Source organism: Rhinoraja longicauda, chromosome 30 (genome assembly GCF_053455715.1).
Source record: "Rhinoraja longicauda isolate Sanriku21f chromosome 30, sRhiLon1.1, whole genome shotgun sequence".
Taxonomy (NCBI): Eukaryota; Metazoa; Chordata; class Chondrichthyes; order Rajiformes; family Arhynchobatidae; genus Rhinoraja; species Rhinoraja longicauda.
In genome coordinates, this window is record NC_135982.1 from 18,191,482 (window position 1) to 18,206,345 (window position 14,864).

At 39.4% G+C, this 14,864-nt stretch overlaps 1 protein-coding gene across 24 annotated transcripts in view; it reads left to right on the top strand.

The window, feature by feature from the left end:
• Positions 1-13,223, top strand: part of eif4g3b (eukaryotic translation initiation factor 4 gamma, 3b) — a 209,792-nt gene extending 196,569 nt beyond the window's left edge. For 19 of the 24 annotated variants that reach the window (XM_078425386.1, XM_078425391.1, XM_078425393.1 and 16 more), the window contains 3 exons: positions 2,031-2,112; positions 8,376-8,522; positions 10,722-13,223. In XM_078425386.1, coding sequence (XP_078281512.1) covers positions 2,031-2,112; positions 8,376-8,522; positions 10,722-10,921 — 429 coding nt within the window. In that variant the 3' untranslated portion in view covers positions 10,922-13,223. The remainder of the gene's footprint in view (positions 1-2,030; positions 2,113-8,375; positions 8,523-10,721) is intronic. The other 5 variants (XM_078425388.1, XM_078425409.1, XM_078425410.1 and 2 more) reach the window with 1 other exon arrangement.
• Positions 13,224-14,864: the final 1,641 nt, after the last annotated feature.

A 14,864-nucleotide genomic window follows, 5' to 3' on the forward strand; every position in this document is an offset into this window, starting at 1 on the left:
AACTGATTAAAATGTGTTGACCTAAAACAGACACAGCAGCCAATTGATTGGAATGTTTTAAACATTTTCTATTTTTGTTTTAAGTTTGTTTTAATTTATAACCAATAAGATTAAACAATTGTGTGGTAATTTCTTACATTGACTATAATGTTAAATTTATAATAAGGGTAACTTATTATTGATCATTAAACTAGTTGACTATCACTCAGACAAATATTGTACTTGTGTTTGGTTACCTCTTTTGTAGTTGCAACAATGTAAAATACATATCTTTCCTGCATAATGGCTAAATATATAAATCCATCAACTAACAGGATGCATGCTTGCATTTGTAAATGAAAGTCATTGCTGATACTCAAATATGCAAACTAAAGCATTTTTTACTCGTGATTTTTCAGTGACCTTCCCTGCACTAGTTTGTAACCTATAATTCTGTTGATGCTGTTGACTCTTTCATTTAATAATATCGGTATGTTAATTTCAATTTTGTTAATCTAATGTAATTAAGGGCAGAAAGACCATTTTGCTTCAGGTAAGCAGAGATTCCTTGTGTATAGATTTTTCTGTACTTGGTTCAGAGATTGGTAAACATAGCGTCAGGCTTTCATGCTTGTCAAATACCAAACCAAAAAAAGAAGCACAATCACCTTCGAAGACTTCAGTCAATTGAAGCTGAGTCTGAATCTCATTTAACAAGATGTGTTGAAAAAGTAGCAACTATTTTTCATTGTTTCCATATGTAGTTTATTGTGATCTTGATCACTAAGGATTAAGCACACACGGAATACAGTTTCTGTAATGTTAAACTGAACCAAAGTAAAACTATATTGTCATAAAATTATTCAAAGGTGTTTTGATTATAATTTCTAAAAATCAGAATACATTTCTTTATCTGATGTTTTATGGCATTTGATCAATGAGAAACTTCAAATTCAGATTTTAGCTTTATGATTTTCCGGTAAAAAAGGTTGCTTGCCCTACCAATTCTAACTTGGCATTTGGTTATTTTAATGATTACGGGTGTGATCATTGTTTGCAATGTTGGCATTCTCGCCTATGAGTCTGAAGATTCTAATTTCAAATCCCACTGAACACAAAATCTTAACAATGCCCCAGTGCATTACTGAGGAAGATCACCTAACTGCATTAAAATTGAGGGATCTGCTTTCCTTATCAAAGTCCAAAAATATAATTGGGAGGAGAACAGGGAGATTTTTCCTTGTGCCCTAGCCAATAATTATCCCTCAACTAAGGCAACTCAAATTGATTATCTGGTCATTATCGGGTCTTTACAATATTAAGAAATGACAGTTCAAGTTGCCACATTACAAGGGTTCAAAAATCTATCATTTTGTGCAGAATACTTTGGGGTGTCTTGTCCCATGAGACACAATTATAAGTATGTCTTGGAGAAAGAAAGAAAATCACAGGAAGAGGTTTTTGTTTTTGGTTTTTTTTCTTCATGAGCAACCTGTCTCCAGATCCTATTTCTTTTTAAAGCAGTCGCCCAATTTTCCTTTTGAAGTATTTTTGGAACCTGCTTTGGTACTTTGGTATGTATCTACATGGTTTCTAACAGAGAATTTCAGGTGTTAACCATCTTTTGGGTACAGTAAACTCTCTCACTTGCCCCATTGTTATTTACGCTTTCTCTTTATCACGTTAAAGACCAAAAGATATTATCTATCACTAATATTTTGTATATACTGCTTCCTTATTTTCCTTCCATATAACAAAAAGGTCACACTAAATGCTGCACAGCAACCCACATGATCAAAAAGAATCTTTAAAATGGGTTGTTTTTCCAGTTCTGTAGTTTGTCCTTTGGAGCTACATTCTGGATTGGCTTATTAATGCCACTTTTGTATGAATGAAATGTGGTTGGTTTAATTCAGATGTACTTTTACTTTAAATTTGAGAGTGCTGAGTGAATTCTCAAACCAAGAGGTAAGAACAACACTTGGTTGAAAACTTGGTAGATGCCCTTCATTATTGTTCAATTCTTAAATTATTTCTCTATCTCCCTACAGGCTAATTTAGATGAATCACAGATTGGTTCATCGACATTCCTTAGAGCTTTGATGACAACTGTATGTAGATCATCTATTACAGGTAATTAAATCAGCTTTATGATGTTTTCCTAATGTACTTCATGTACTTCATTTAAATTTAATGCAAAAAAGGGTGACTTATAGAATCAGTCAGATCGTAAGTAGACATCCATCCACGACCTGCCGATGGTTTGTGAAGACAATGTGCCCAGTTTTAATTCCATTGAGCCTGCTGAACTCCTGACTAAATGCAGCAGGTCAACTCTGCACCATTTGTTTTATTGGCACAAGAAAGGAGGAGGGCAGGGGAGACAGAGAGACACAGGTTGGTCAAATTACCAGCCCTCTGATTCACATTCCATCCATTTTTGGGGGATTTGTTATCAGTCTCTGTTGTCTTTCCCTTCCCCTGGAAATAAAGCAGTTGAAAAATGTCACCAGGGTATCCATGTCAATTATCTGGTAGAAATCGAGCTAATTTTTTGAAATAGTTTGTCTAAATTTACAAAATAATAGGGCTAGTCACTGTCCTCATTTAATTGGTTATCCAAAATAGCTCATCCTTGTTGGTCGCATTTTTTTTGCAAACAATTATAAGGGCAGTGTTTGCCATATTCACATTTCACTTTCAAAATACCCGGCTAAACTGGAGCCCCAGGGAAAAATGTTGGGCTTCTCAGTAAGCTCTTGCCAGTTTCTTGCCATTTGGCTGTGCCACAAAATGACAGCAGAGATGGATTGCAGGTTAAACTAGTGCCAAAATCCCCCATATTATTGCACTCCCACCAGCATATCAGTGAATGGGTAGTCTACTGGAGAACGAAGCTTGGCGAATAACAAACCGCTCTGCCAATGTGGCCACCATCTGTCTAGGAGCAAGTGCTGGTCCATGAGTCAGACCACCCAGCCTCAAATCCCTGGATTTATTTCAAACTCTTAGAAATAGTGGATTTTTTAAAAACTCCTTGGGTCCCAATAATAACCCTAACCCTAAAATTAAAAAGCAAAATTCTTTGATCTTAAATATGGTTTAATTACTGGTGAGCACTGAGACTGTTGAGAACATAAAACAAACAGTACAGCACAGGAACAGACTCTTTGGCCTATGATGTCGGTGCTGAACATAATGCTAATTTAAACTAATTCCATCTTGCATGCATGTGGTCCTCGATCCCATGCCTATCTAAATGTGTCTGAAGCATTGCTATCGTATCTACTTCCACCATCTCCAGGCACCTACCACTCGCTGTACTTAAAAAAAAATTTTTTTTTAATCCCTCACAAATTTCCTTGAAACTTTCCCCCTCTCAACCATAAATTTAATATTACACATTTCCATCCTCAGAAAAGATTCTGACTATATATCCTGTTTCTCATAATTTTATATACTTCTATCAGGTCGCCCCTCAGCCTCCAGTGCTCTAGAGAAACTAATCCAAGTTTGTCCAACTGCTCCTTATCCCTAATAATCTCTAATGCAGTTGTCATTCTGGTGAACCTTTTCTTCGACTTCTTCAAAGTCTGCACAACCTTCCTCACTATCCACAGGTCCACCAATGTTTGTGTCATCTGCAAACAAACTGCAATCAGCCCACCTACATTTCAGTCCGAATCATTTTTATAAGAACACAATCAACAGAGGTTCCAGCACCGATCCCTGCAGAACACATTGACAATTTTATAGTCCTCTTGGACCTTGTTTGTAGCTAAAGAGTTTACAAAGATCTCTGTCAAGGCCCCAGCAATCTCTTTTGAATTTCTCAAAAAGGCCGTGGGAACTTATCTACCTTAATGTTCTGCAAGCGACCCAATACCACTACCACCACCTTGATAGCAACATGCCCCCTCCTTGATCTTGCTATTCCCAATGTCCTTCTCCTTGGTGAATACTTGTTGTGTATTCGTGCTGTAATTGGACTATGAATAAATCTCGGACACACACAAGTATTCAAACGTGCCTGTATTCATGTTAGCGCCATCTTAAGTCTCCTCTGTGCATGCGTACAATCGCGCAAGTCATTTCATATTAAAACTCATTTCATATTAAATCAGGTTCCCATACCCAACATTCCTCCCCCTTTTACCTGGAGGTAGGTAACACAATTTCATTTCTAACGTCACATAATATCAACCAACAGACCTGCATATCGTACGAACATGTGTCAAACAAAATACACAATACATTGTTAGTATATACGTTGGTTGGTTCACTTATACAGAACATAATCCTCCAATCTTTTAGGTGTTCTTGTAATTCTGTTAGACCTGCGTCTATCTGTCTGTCCTTCTTGGTGGCTCTCTTCAGTTCCTGTGCATCAACAGGGCATGTGTCCAGATCGGTGAGCATGTTGATGTGTGTCTCTGGTGCTTCATCAAGCTCGGCGAGCTCCGGATGATTCCATGAAGAGTCCTCTTCGTGGATCGGCAAGCGCGACAACGCATCTGCATTCTGGCGTTTCTTGCCTTCTCGATGGACTATCTGGTAACTGTAGGCAGACAGGATCATATGCCATCTTGCTACGTGGGCAGAGGCCATCGGGCTGGCCGGCTTGTGGTCTCCAAACAGTCCCATCAGTGGCTTGTGATCAGTCACAATGGTGAAAGACCTTCCATGTAACTGCTTGTGGAACATCTTCAGTCCGAAGATTATCGATAAACCCTCCTTTTCATATTGTGCGTGGTTCATTTTGCTGGGCTTGAGAGTGCGTGAAGCGAAAGCTATCGGGCGTTCTTGTCCATCTGATTCAACATTGCTTATCACGGCACCTACGCCATAGGGGCTTGCATCCGTTTGGAGCATGATAGGTTTGGCTGGATCGTAAGGCGTCAGCACACTGTCACTCTGAAGAAGACGCTTGGATCTCTGGAATGCCTGCTCTTGTTCCTTTCCCCATTTGAACTTGGGATCAGACTTGCTGCTTCTCCTCCCACTCTTTGAATCTGCTGATCTGTACTCTGCCTTCAACATCTGAATCAATGGTGCAATCTCCTGTGACAGGTTGGGTATAAACTTCCTGTAATACCCCAGTAAGCCGAGGTATGCCTGGAGTTGGCTTTGGTTCACAGGGCGCTTTGCTTCCCGCACCGCATCAACTTTGTCTTGAAGAGGACGAAGACCATTCTTGTTCAGTCGATGTCCGAGATAGTCGACTGACTCTTGCATCAGTGCACACTTCTCCTTCTTCAGACATAACCCATTGGTCTCTAGTCATGACAGGACCGCTTCCAGGTTCCTGAGGTGCTCTTCGTCAGTCTTTCCACTGATGATGATATCATCAAGGTATGGCTTGCACATGGGAATATCGGTTAACAGACTCTCCATTGTTCTCTGGAACATGGCTGGTGTGCTGGATATCCCAAAGGGCAGTCTGGTATATTCGAAGAGACCTTTATGTGTGTTAATCGTGGTGAACTTTCGAGCTCCAGGGTCTAACTCTATCTGATGATAGGCATGGGAAAGGTGTAGTTTAGAGAACTTTTCTCCTCCTTCTAGTTCCTGCAGTAGATCCTCCAAAGTTGGAAGGGGATACTGTTCGACTTTCAGCACCTTATTTGCTGTGAGCTTGTAGTTGCCGCAGACTCTCATTCTCCCATCTGGTTTTGGTACAGCTATGATCGGGCATGCGAAATCTGCTGTCTTCACAGGCTTGATAATGCCAGCCAGCAGCAAGTCATCCAATGCGGCATCAATCTGCTTTCTAGCAGCATATGAAACAGGAGCTGCCATGTAAATCTTTGCTCCCCTGTTTTCGTCTTGTGGATATACCTTGGCTTGGTATCTCTTCATTACTCCATGGCCGCTGTTATCAAACAGTTTGGCATGTCTGTTGAGTACGGTGTCTATGGCATCTTGCAAATCTTGAATCTGGCGTGTTCTGGCTGACTAGCTTTGACAACAATCCAGGGTGCTTCCTTAACCAGTCTCTTCCCATTAGGCTTGCCCCTTTCTTTACTACCACTATGGTCAGCGTTTCGGGCTTACGGTGAGGTTCGAGCTGTACCTGTACCGCTGCTTGTCCGTAGATGTCCACCTTCTCTCCAGTGTAGGATTTCAGCTTGATGCTACTGGGATCTAGCCTAGGGTCTTTACCGAGTTTGCTGAAGACTTCTTCTGGTACGATAGTCCATGGACTTCCCGTATCAACTTCTCGTTGTACCTCCCTGCCGTTCACTATCAAAGTGGCTTTATACGGTTCAGAGTTCGACAACTTGTTGATTGATTCATCGTCCAAGTGGCTCATGGTTTCCTCTGATGATGAATTCGAAGCTGCCTCCTCCAAGTGGTTTGCTTTTTTCTGCGATTGTCCTCTCCTCCACTGACTCTTAGTGTGACCCATTCCAGAGCACCTGAAGCACCTGCCATCTCGAAATTTTCACCTCGCCGGCTCGTGGCTGCCACCACATCTCCAGCATTTCTTAGTGTAGTGACCTTCGTCTTTGGGTGTCCTTGGTTGACTCCTTGTCTTCTGTAGTTCAAACGCCTTCCTTTGAAGCTGATTGACGGAGGTAGTATTCTCTAGCCTTCCGATCTTCTGGATCTGCTCCACATCTTGTTTGGCGACCTCCATCGCTGTCGCCATACTGACTGCGTTCTCAAAGATTAATTTTTGTGTACCCAACAGTTTCTGTTGGATGTTCTCATCTGCACCCTACCACCAATCTGTCTCTCAGCATATTCTCCAGTGCCATGAAATTACACCTCGGGGTTTCCAGCTCCGGTTCCAGACCTCCCAATTCGGACCCAACCCGGACTACAGGCTCCAACAGTCTATCTGCAGTCTGAAGGGTCTCGACCCGAAACGTCACCCATTCCTTCTCTCCTGAGGTGCTGCCTGACCTGCTGAGTTACTCCAGCATTTGTGAATAAATACCATGAAATTACACCCCTCACTTAACTGTCGAAGCTTTGCTATGAACTGAGGGATTGTTTCATTTGCTTGGGTGCACGTATAGAATCGATACCTTTGCACTATTTCTGTTGGTTTTGGCGAGAAATGAACAATTAAAGCATCCTTACATTCCAGATACGTTTTGCTTGCAGGCTTAGCTGGCTGCAGCAATGCTCGTAGGATGTGGTAACCCTTGCTTCCTAAACCTGTAAGGAACACTGCGCTTTTCTTCTCTTGTGATGTGATATCGTTTGAAATGAACCATGCCTCCAAGACTTCAGTCCATTCCTCAAAAGTATAACCCGATTCTAACTGGGGCACATTCCCAACAATTGGATTAGCCATGGTTACACTATTAATACTTAGTTCACAACAACACTGTTTAACCGTTATCACCGTCGCTGCTCTGCTCTCGGGTACTGGCCGTCGGTGGCGGTTGCTAGGGACAAAATGGCGGCGGCTGAACTTGGGCCTTGGGCTGCCCGGCACCTACGTAGGGTGGCTTAGCTATTACTGGCAAACGAACACGATTGATGTTCTGCTGGCTATGGCTGCCTCTATGTGCTGCTCTGCATGGCTACAGCACTGTTTGTACGGTCGGTTGCATCGATGGGCTGACTTGCACTCGCGAACGTGCGTTCCATATTTTCCAATTACATACTGCGTCATTTACTTCATGTTCGGTCGTGCGCAAACTTCACAATGACCGCAATCTGTTCCTGTTAGTGGAATCCCATCCTCGTCGCCAAATTGTTGTGTGTTCGTGCTGTAATTGGACTATGAATAAATCTCGGACACACACAAGTATTCAAATGTGCCTGTATTCATGTTAGCGTCATCTTAAGTCTCCTCTACGCATGCATACAATCACGCAAGTCATTTCATATTAAAAGTCATTTCATATTCAATCAGGTTCCTATACCCAACAATACTGATACAAGTACTTGTGTTATATCTTCCCCTACATATCTCTGGCTTCAGGTATAAGTTCCTTCCCTTGTTCCTGAGTAGTCCTATCCTCTCCCAAGCTCCCTTCTCGTGTTTAATATATATGTATAAAATGCCTCGGCACTCTCCTTAATCCTACTTGCCAAGGACATTTCATGGCCTCTTTTAACCCCCCTCATTGCCTGTTTATATATTTTTTCCGCTTCCTGTATATTCCTTGTTTTAGCTTCCGAAACCTTGCAAATGCTTCCTGTTTTTAAAAAAATAATAAATTTACAGCATCTCGTGTCACCCAGTGCTCCTGAACATTGCCATCCTGTCTTCCTCACAGGAGCAGGTCAGGATGCTGCCATTTTGGTATATTTGAAAAGTGTTGTGCATTTTGAAGGAGCTACTTTGCGCCAAGATGTTAAAGAATACCATTGTTTCAAAAAAATATTCCTTGCTTCTCTGTGTGAGTTCCTTGCCATTGTTTTTTAATGTCTAGAAGAAGGACCTCCAAGTCGTGTAGATGCAAACATTATACAGCAAAGATTGCGATTATTACTCAAATACCTTAATTCAGATCCTGAGAGAGAATTACAAGCACTTTATGCACTACAAGCATTAATAGTAAAACTTGATCCACCTCCTAGTAAGTATTGTTCAAGCTTCTTTACAATTAGTTTTATCTGAAGTTTATTTGAATGTAAGCTAGCTCTCGCTCTCTGTCTCTCTCTCTGTCTCTCTCTCTGTCTCTCTCTGTCTCTCTCTCTCTCTGTCTCTCTCTCTCTCTGTCTCTCTCTCTCTCTGTCTCTGTCTCTCTCTCTGTCCCTCTCTGTCTCTCTCTATCTCCCTGTCGCTCTCCCTGTCGCTCTGTCTCTCTTGCTCCCTGTCTCTCTCGCTCCCTGTCTCTCTCGCTCCCTGTCTCTCTCGCTCCCTGTCTCTGTCTCTCCCTGTCTCTCCCTCTCCCTCTCCTCTCTCTCTCTCTCTCTCTCTCTCTCTCTCTCTCTCTCTCTCTCTCTCTGCCTCTGCCTCTGCATCTGCCTCTCTTGAAATACTTAGCTTTAAAATGTTGACAGAAGGCTATTTAATTTTATCATGCTTTTATTCTAGTTCACATGGCAACCTTTAGATTGTTACTTTTCAATATAAAAATCTCTGGACCAATTCCGTATATAGTGGTTATAAAATATTTAATTGCTGTCATAGTATTGAATTAAATTAGTCATGTATTTTAAGTGTTCCACAGTACTGTCAGTTGAACAGATTCAGCTAGATCCCCAATAGAGTCCACAAGCACAGCCCAAAATTTCAGTGGTGTTTCCTCTTGGATCATTTATCAGAGACTGGATCTGGCAAGGAATCCAAGAATCCATTGATTACATTGAGAATTTTAATACTTTGGTTTAGGAAGCTAAGGGAAAGGCAAATTATTTTTAAAATTATTTTGAATTTAGTTTTATTAGTAGTTGATTTTTATTTGAAATGAATTATTTTCATTTATTTCAATTGTAATCATTTTAAACATTTCCAAATATTACAAACGTAAAAACTATTAAAAGTAAGCTTGCAGCTTTTTGCAGTCACAGTGGTATTAGCTGCCCAGGTTTTCAGCGTGATTTGAGGCTATGACTGAAGGCTCTGTGGCTACTGACATCCTGCCAATGCCCAGAATGTTTTTGGACCAGTGAAATCAGCAAGACCTGGTCATTCTATAGAATAAAAGCAAGGAGCTGCAGATGCTGGTTATTACACAAAAAGACGCACTGTCTTTCTATACCTTGTCGTATTGAACTCTGTTAACTAAGAGTCACACAGAGAGCTCACCAACGCCCCAGCTTCCACAAAAGTTTGAGGAGATTCTGAGTGTCATCAAATACTCTATCGAACCTCTAGAAGTGTACAATGGAAAGCATAGTGACTGGTTCCATCATGGCCCGGTTCGGCAATTTAAACACTCGGGAACGTAGGAGAGTGCATAAAGTGATGGACATTGCCTGGTCTATCATGTGTACTGATGTCCCCACCATCGAAGGGAGCTACAGGAAACACTGCCTCAAGAAAGCAACTAATATCAAAGATCTACATCACCCTGCCCATACTTTCTTCTCGCTGCTACTATCGGGAAGAAGGTACTGTTAGCTCCAGGTTCAAGAACAGCTTCCTTCCATCAACTGCCAGGTTCTTGAATCACCCAGCACAACCAAACTCCTGCGGACTTTGCACTACCATGGTTGCTTTCCGTACTTTGGTTTTTGTGCTATTGTGGTCTAGTTTACTGAGAATAACTGATGATTTATTGTTTTTATTATGGGTCTAATGTGTCTGTAAAGCTGCAGCAAGAATCTCATTGTTCTATCATGTGCATATGACAAATAATCATGTATCTCTTGTACATTATAAGAGTCCCTACTAAGCAAGTCTGTCTCAGTTTAAGAGTGTGTAATCATGTTGGCTTTGATCCACGTGTTCTTGAGTGATTGAGAGGACATTGATCACATTTCTTTATTCTTGACTATTGTGTTATAACATCTAAATGGAATGGTTGTAGATGATAGTATTTAATATCCTCAATGGTTAAAATGTTTTTTATTGAATTGCAATTGTATGAATGGTACTCCCAATTCCATGTGTCCACTCTAAAATTATGGACCTTTACTCGCATTTCTTTCAGCCGTTTTTCCAAACTTAAAACTTGCATGTCTATATTTAAACATAACTGGAGTGGTGTATGCAATCATTAGCTTTTCGAGAGAGAAAAAAGTTGTGATTTCATCAAATTTCCCCATTATATAGACAAATTGCTTTTCTCAGTGCTATTATATACTAACATGCTGTATTCCTTTTCCATTTTTACTATTCCAAACAGCTTTGTTAAGGATGTTCTTTGACACTTTGTACGATGAGGATGTTATATCTGAAGATGCATTCTACAAATGGGAATGTAGCAAAGACCCAGCAGAACAGAGTGGCAAAGGGGTAGCGCTAAAATCTGTCACGGCTTTTTTTACATGGCTAAGAGAAGCAGAGGAGGAATCGGAAGATAATTAAAACATAAAAGTCTTCGCCAATCAAAGTGCACAAAGGCCAATCATCGCAACAAATATGCACGGATATACAGTCAGCGATCATGATGAAAATTATGGTACACGCACGTAAAGAAAAGCCGCGGTGATGTTAAAGAACCATGGGTGGGAGCACTAAAAGAAATGTATTATTTATAGAAAATATTTTTGTTTTAAATTTTACGCTTTTTTGTTATTTTTAAAAGGACATATGGTTCCATTTTTTCTGTGCAGCAAAAAAAATAAAAAAATTGAACACTTTAATTTATTTTTAGAACTGCAACAGTGATGTAATTTGAGTTTGCAGTTACTGTAAACAATGTAACATAGTGAAAACGAAACCCAAACTCTTGGTCATTTCAAACAAATATAGGGTATCAAAATTTAGTATACAGTTAGGGTGGGGGTGGTAATAATGGCTGAAAGTAGTAATATGTACCAGTAATCCTTCCTGCCTGCTTCAGCTTGCTCTAGAAATGTACATAACATTCAACTGGAAGATGATGCTCCCCGAATTTCCAAGCCCATTCATTATGAACTGCAGAATATGGAGAACTTGTACAAAACAAAAATTCAACCGAGGAAGTGCTTGTAATACTTTCAAACTAGAGACCTACTCAAAAGCTTGTAAATACATAAAGAGAAATATTTAAAAAAAGACTCATTACTATCTTTTCACTTTCAAAACTAAATAAAAACAAACCGTGCAAGTTTAAAAAAAAACTTTTAAAAACTGCTGTTTATCTGAAAATTAATTATCACAAGACCTGTTGTACATCAGTTTGTACTCTGTTACCTCATTGTAATATATAGTGCAGTGAATGCAATGCTGATAATTGTGGCAGAAGTCATGTCGAATGGCTGGCTGACACGGGTCAGTCATTGGATTATGACAAGTTTTTTTTTAAACATGCTGCACGAATGAGGATCCCTTCTCCTTACAAACTTTCTACCTGTGATCTGAGACGGCTGTTGGATCTTATGAAAGAATTGAAAAACCTAGGAGGTCAGAGTCTCTGAAATAAAGGATTACAATTCCCATGCAGAAATGCAAACTTTCTCAGAAGCTGCTGCCTTGATTTTTACATACAGCAAATCGAGGATATTACCATGTGAAACAGCACTTTCCTTAAACTTTTCTGGTTAATCTCATGAGTTACTAGTTTGATTTGAAACAGCGACTCGTAGATTAATGCTAGATTTTACTTGTACCAGTTTGTGCATTTATTTGAAAATTGGTTTTGAAAAGCCAAGCTTAACATGGATCAGTTATGATTTTGAAACTTGCTTCAATGCAAGTGGCTATTGGAATGCTTAAGAAGATAATGTTCCAGACTTGAGATGCCATTAAATAACTGTATAACTTGAATTAAAAACTGTTCTAGGCTGGTAATAAATGCTGGGTGGATTTTTTTTCCCTGCTTTCGGATTTATGCATGATCAATGGTTCCACTCTGAATGAAGCTGCTGCACTTAACTGCCAAATTGTGTATTGGCAATGGTTCATTAGTACAAAGGCAAGATGTAACGGTCATATTGATTCATCAATGGTATAAGTTATTCATGGTGACGAATGAACTGTTAGTCACTTTTTTCAATATGTAACGTGCCTTGTTGAGTATCGGCCTACAGGGAATATTATTTATGCACGATGGATTGAAATATGTCCAAATCAAAATAGTTAAAAATAGACTCTTAACTAATGCATTCTACTTCCCCTATGACTTCTTCCGGAAGTTGTAACCCAAGGAAATAACAAATTAACGTAAGACTTTATACTATTTCTTTTGTCTACAAAATAGAGGCTCATATGCCCACCAGACACTTTGCCTACACAGATGAAATGGTAAAACAGCTAATGTGAGAATTGAAAACTACTCATTTAGTTCTTTGAGCATCAAGAATGAAAACTTTAGTTCTACAGGATCATTGTAAAATGACAACAAACTGGATTGTATGGGTTCTGTACTAATGGAGTCTTTGGTGGGTCCAGATTGCTCATTAGTAAAACTTAACTGGTGCATTGTCAAACCTTTGATCCTTACAAACGTTGAGGTATGCTTTGTGCAATAAATACTTGAGGGAATTAGCCTGGCTCTCTATTCGTAACAACTCATGTGGTGTGAAAATTCTGTGGTTAACTTTTTTTTAAACAGAAAGTCAATGAAGTGGTTCATTTCTCATGCTTGTGCATGAGGTACGTCATTATGGATCAAGAAAATGTGAGTATTTGTGCATTTTGTGATTTACCATATTAAATAATTAAAAGTGAAGAATAATTAACCTCATCATCAATCTTTTTAATTCGAAAGAGCCAAACAAAAATGCTAAATGCATGAATGGTGCTTCATGAATGTTCCAACTGTATAAAGCAGTATTGTATCCTATTTTCATTATCTTTTCACTCGGTTGTAATCCTTTGTCAGATAAAGTTGTAATTTAGTAACACGTAGTGTGATGTACTTGTGTTCTCTAATTTATTTGCCATCTTCTAGGTTGAGAACTATTAGTTCAGACAACACAGCTTTATCCTATAGGTTTATAATTATAATGCTATGACAAAGATGTAGTCAGTCGTAGAACCGTTCGGTGTTCTTCGAGGGCACAAGAACTAGAAATTCAGTTATTGTGAGCTAAAAATGAGATGATGCATGTTCAGTCTAACAACAGAGAACTCAAAGCAGTACCTGCCACAGCTTATGAGGCAGAAGAATGCTTCATATGTCATAGATTTAAGGAAACTGCTTCAATTTTATGAAGAATTTACAGCAGCTGTTGTTAAAACCAGATTTAATTGGCAGTTCTGAAATGCCGCTTTTTATGAACATGACAATATAATTAAACACTGGAAACATTTAAAATGGAATCCTACTGGACCATGCACCTCACTTATAATTATTAAGTGAAACTCAGTTTTCATACAATGTGCAATAGAATTTGATTTTATTTCCTTTAATTGCAATGAATATGAAAACAGTTAATTACTGAATTATCTGCATGCAAGATCAGCTATGTAAAATAGTGATTCCATTGTCTGCCTTACGGAATTTGGTAACAATCTTTAAGTATTAAATGAAGTATCTTATTCCATCTAATATTTGACACTACTCAAAATAATATTTGCAAACTTACTAGAATTGCTTTCACCCAATGGGTGCATCAAAATTGAACTTAAATTAGTGTAAGTTGTGAAGACACTCCAATAGACAATTTAAAAAAATGTAAATTATAAATGTACCATGTTCATGATTTATTTAAGGGGCATTTACCTTGATGGTATGATTCCTTTTATTTAGTTTCCTTCCCCTTTTTATTGGCATTCTGCATCTGGACTAGTATGTGGTTCTAAGGCCTGTTGGCCTCTGAAATTTATATTCCTCTTGTTTTTCATGACCTAGAGAGAACAAGGTTTGAGTGGTTACAGAAATGTACTTCTGAAACTGATGTGGGGCTGATTATACATAAACTGCAAACATAATGGAGATGGATTGGGTAGTAAATTTGCAGATGGCACCAAAGTTGGTGGAGTTGCAGACGGTGAGGAAGGCTGTCAAAAGATAGAACAGGAATTAGATCAGTGACAGACCTGGGCGAATAAATGTTCAGATGGAGTTTAATCCGAGCAAGTATGATGGGTTCCACTTTGGGAGATCAAATGTAAGGGGAAAGTGTACAGATAATGCCAAGTCCCTTAGCATCATTGATGCCGAGATCTTGGGGTCCAAATCCATAGCTCCCTGAAAATGACAACATCAGTAGAAAGTGGTAAATATAGCATATGGTTGAGCATTGAGTATAAGGGTCAGAGAATCATGTGGCAACTTTATAAAACTTTGGTTAAGCTGCATTTGTAGCAGTGTGTGCAGTTATGATTGCCTGTTACAGGAAGGACATGAAGGTTTTGTGGAATGTGCAGAAGAGGCTTCCCA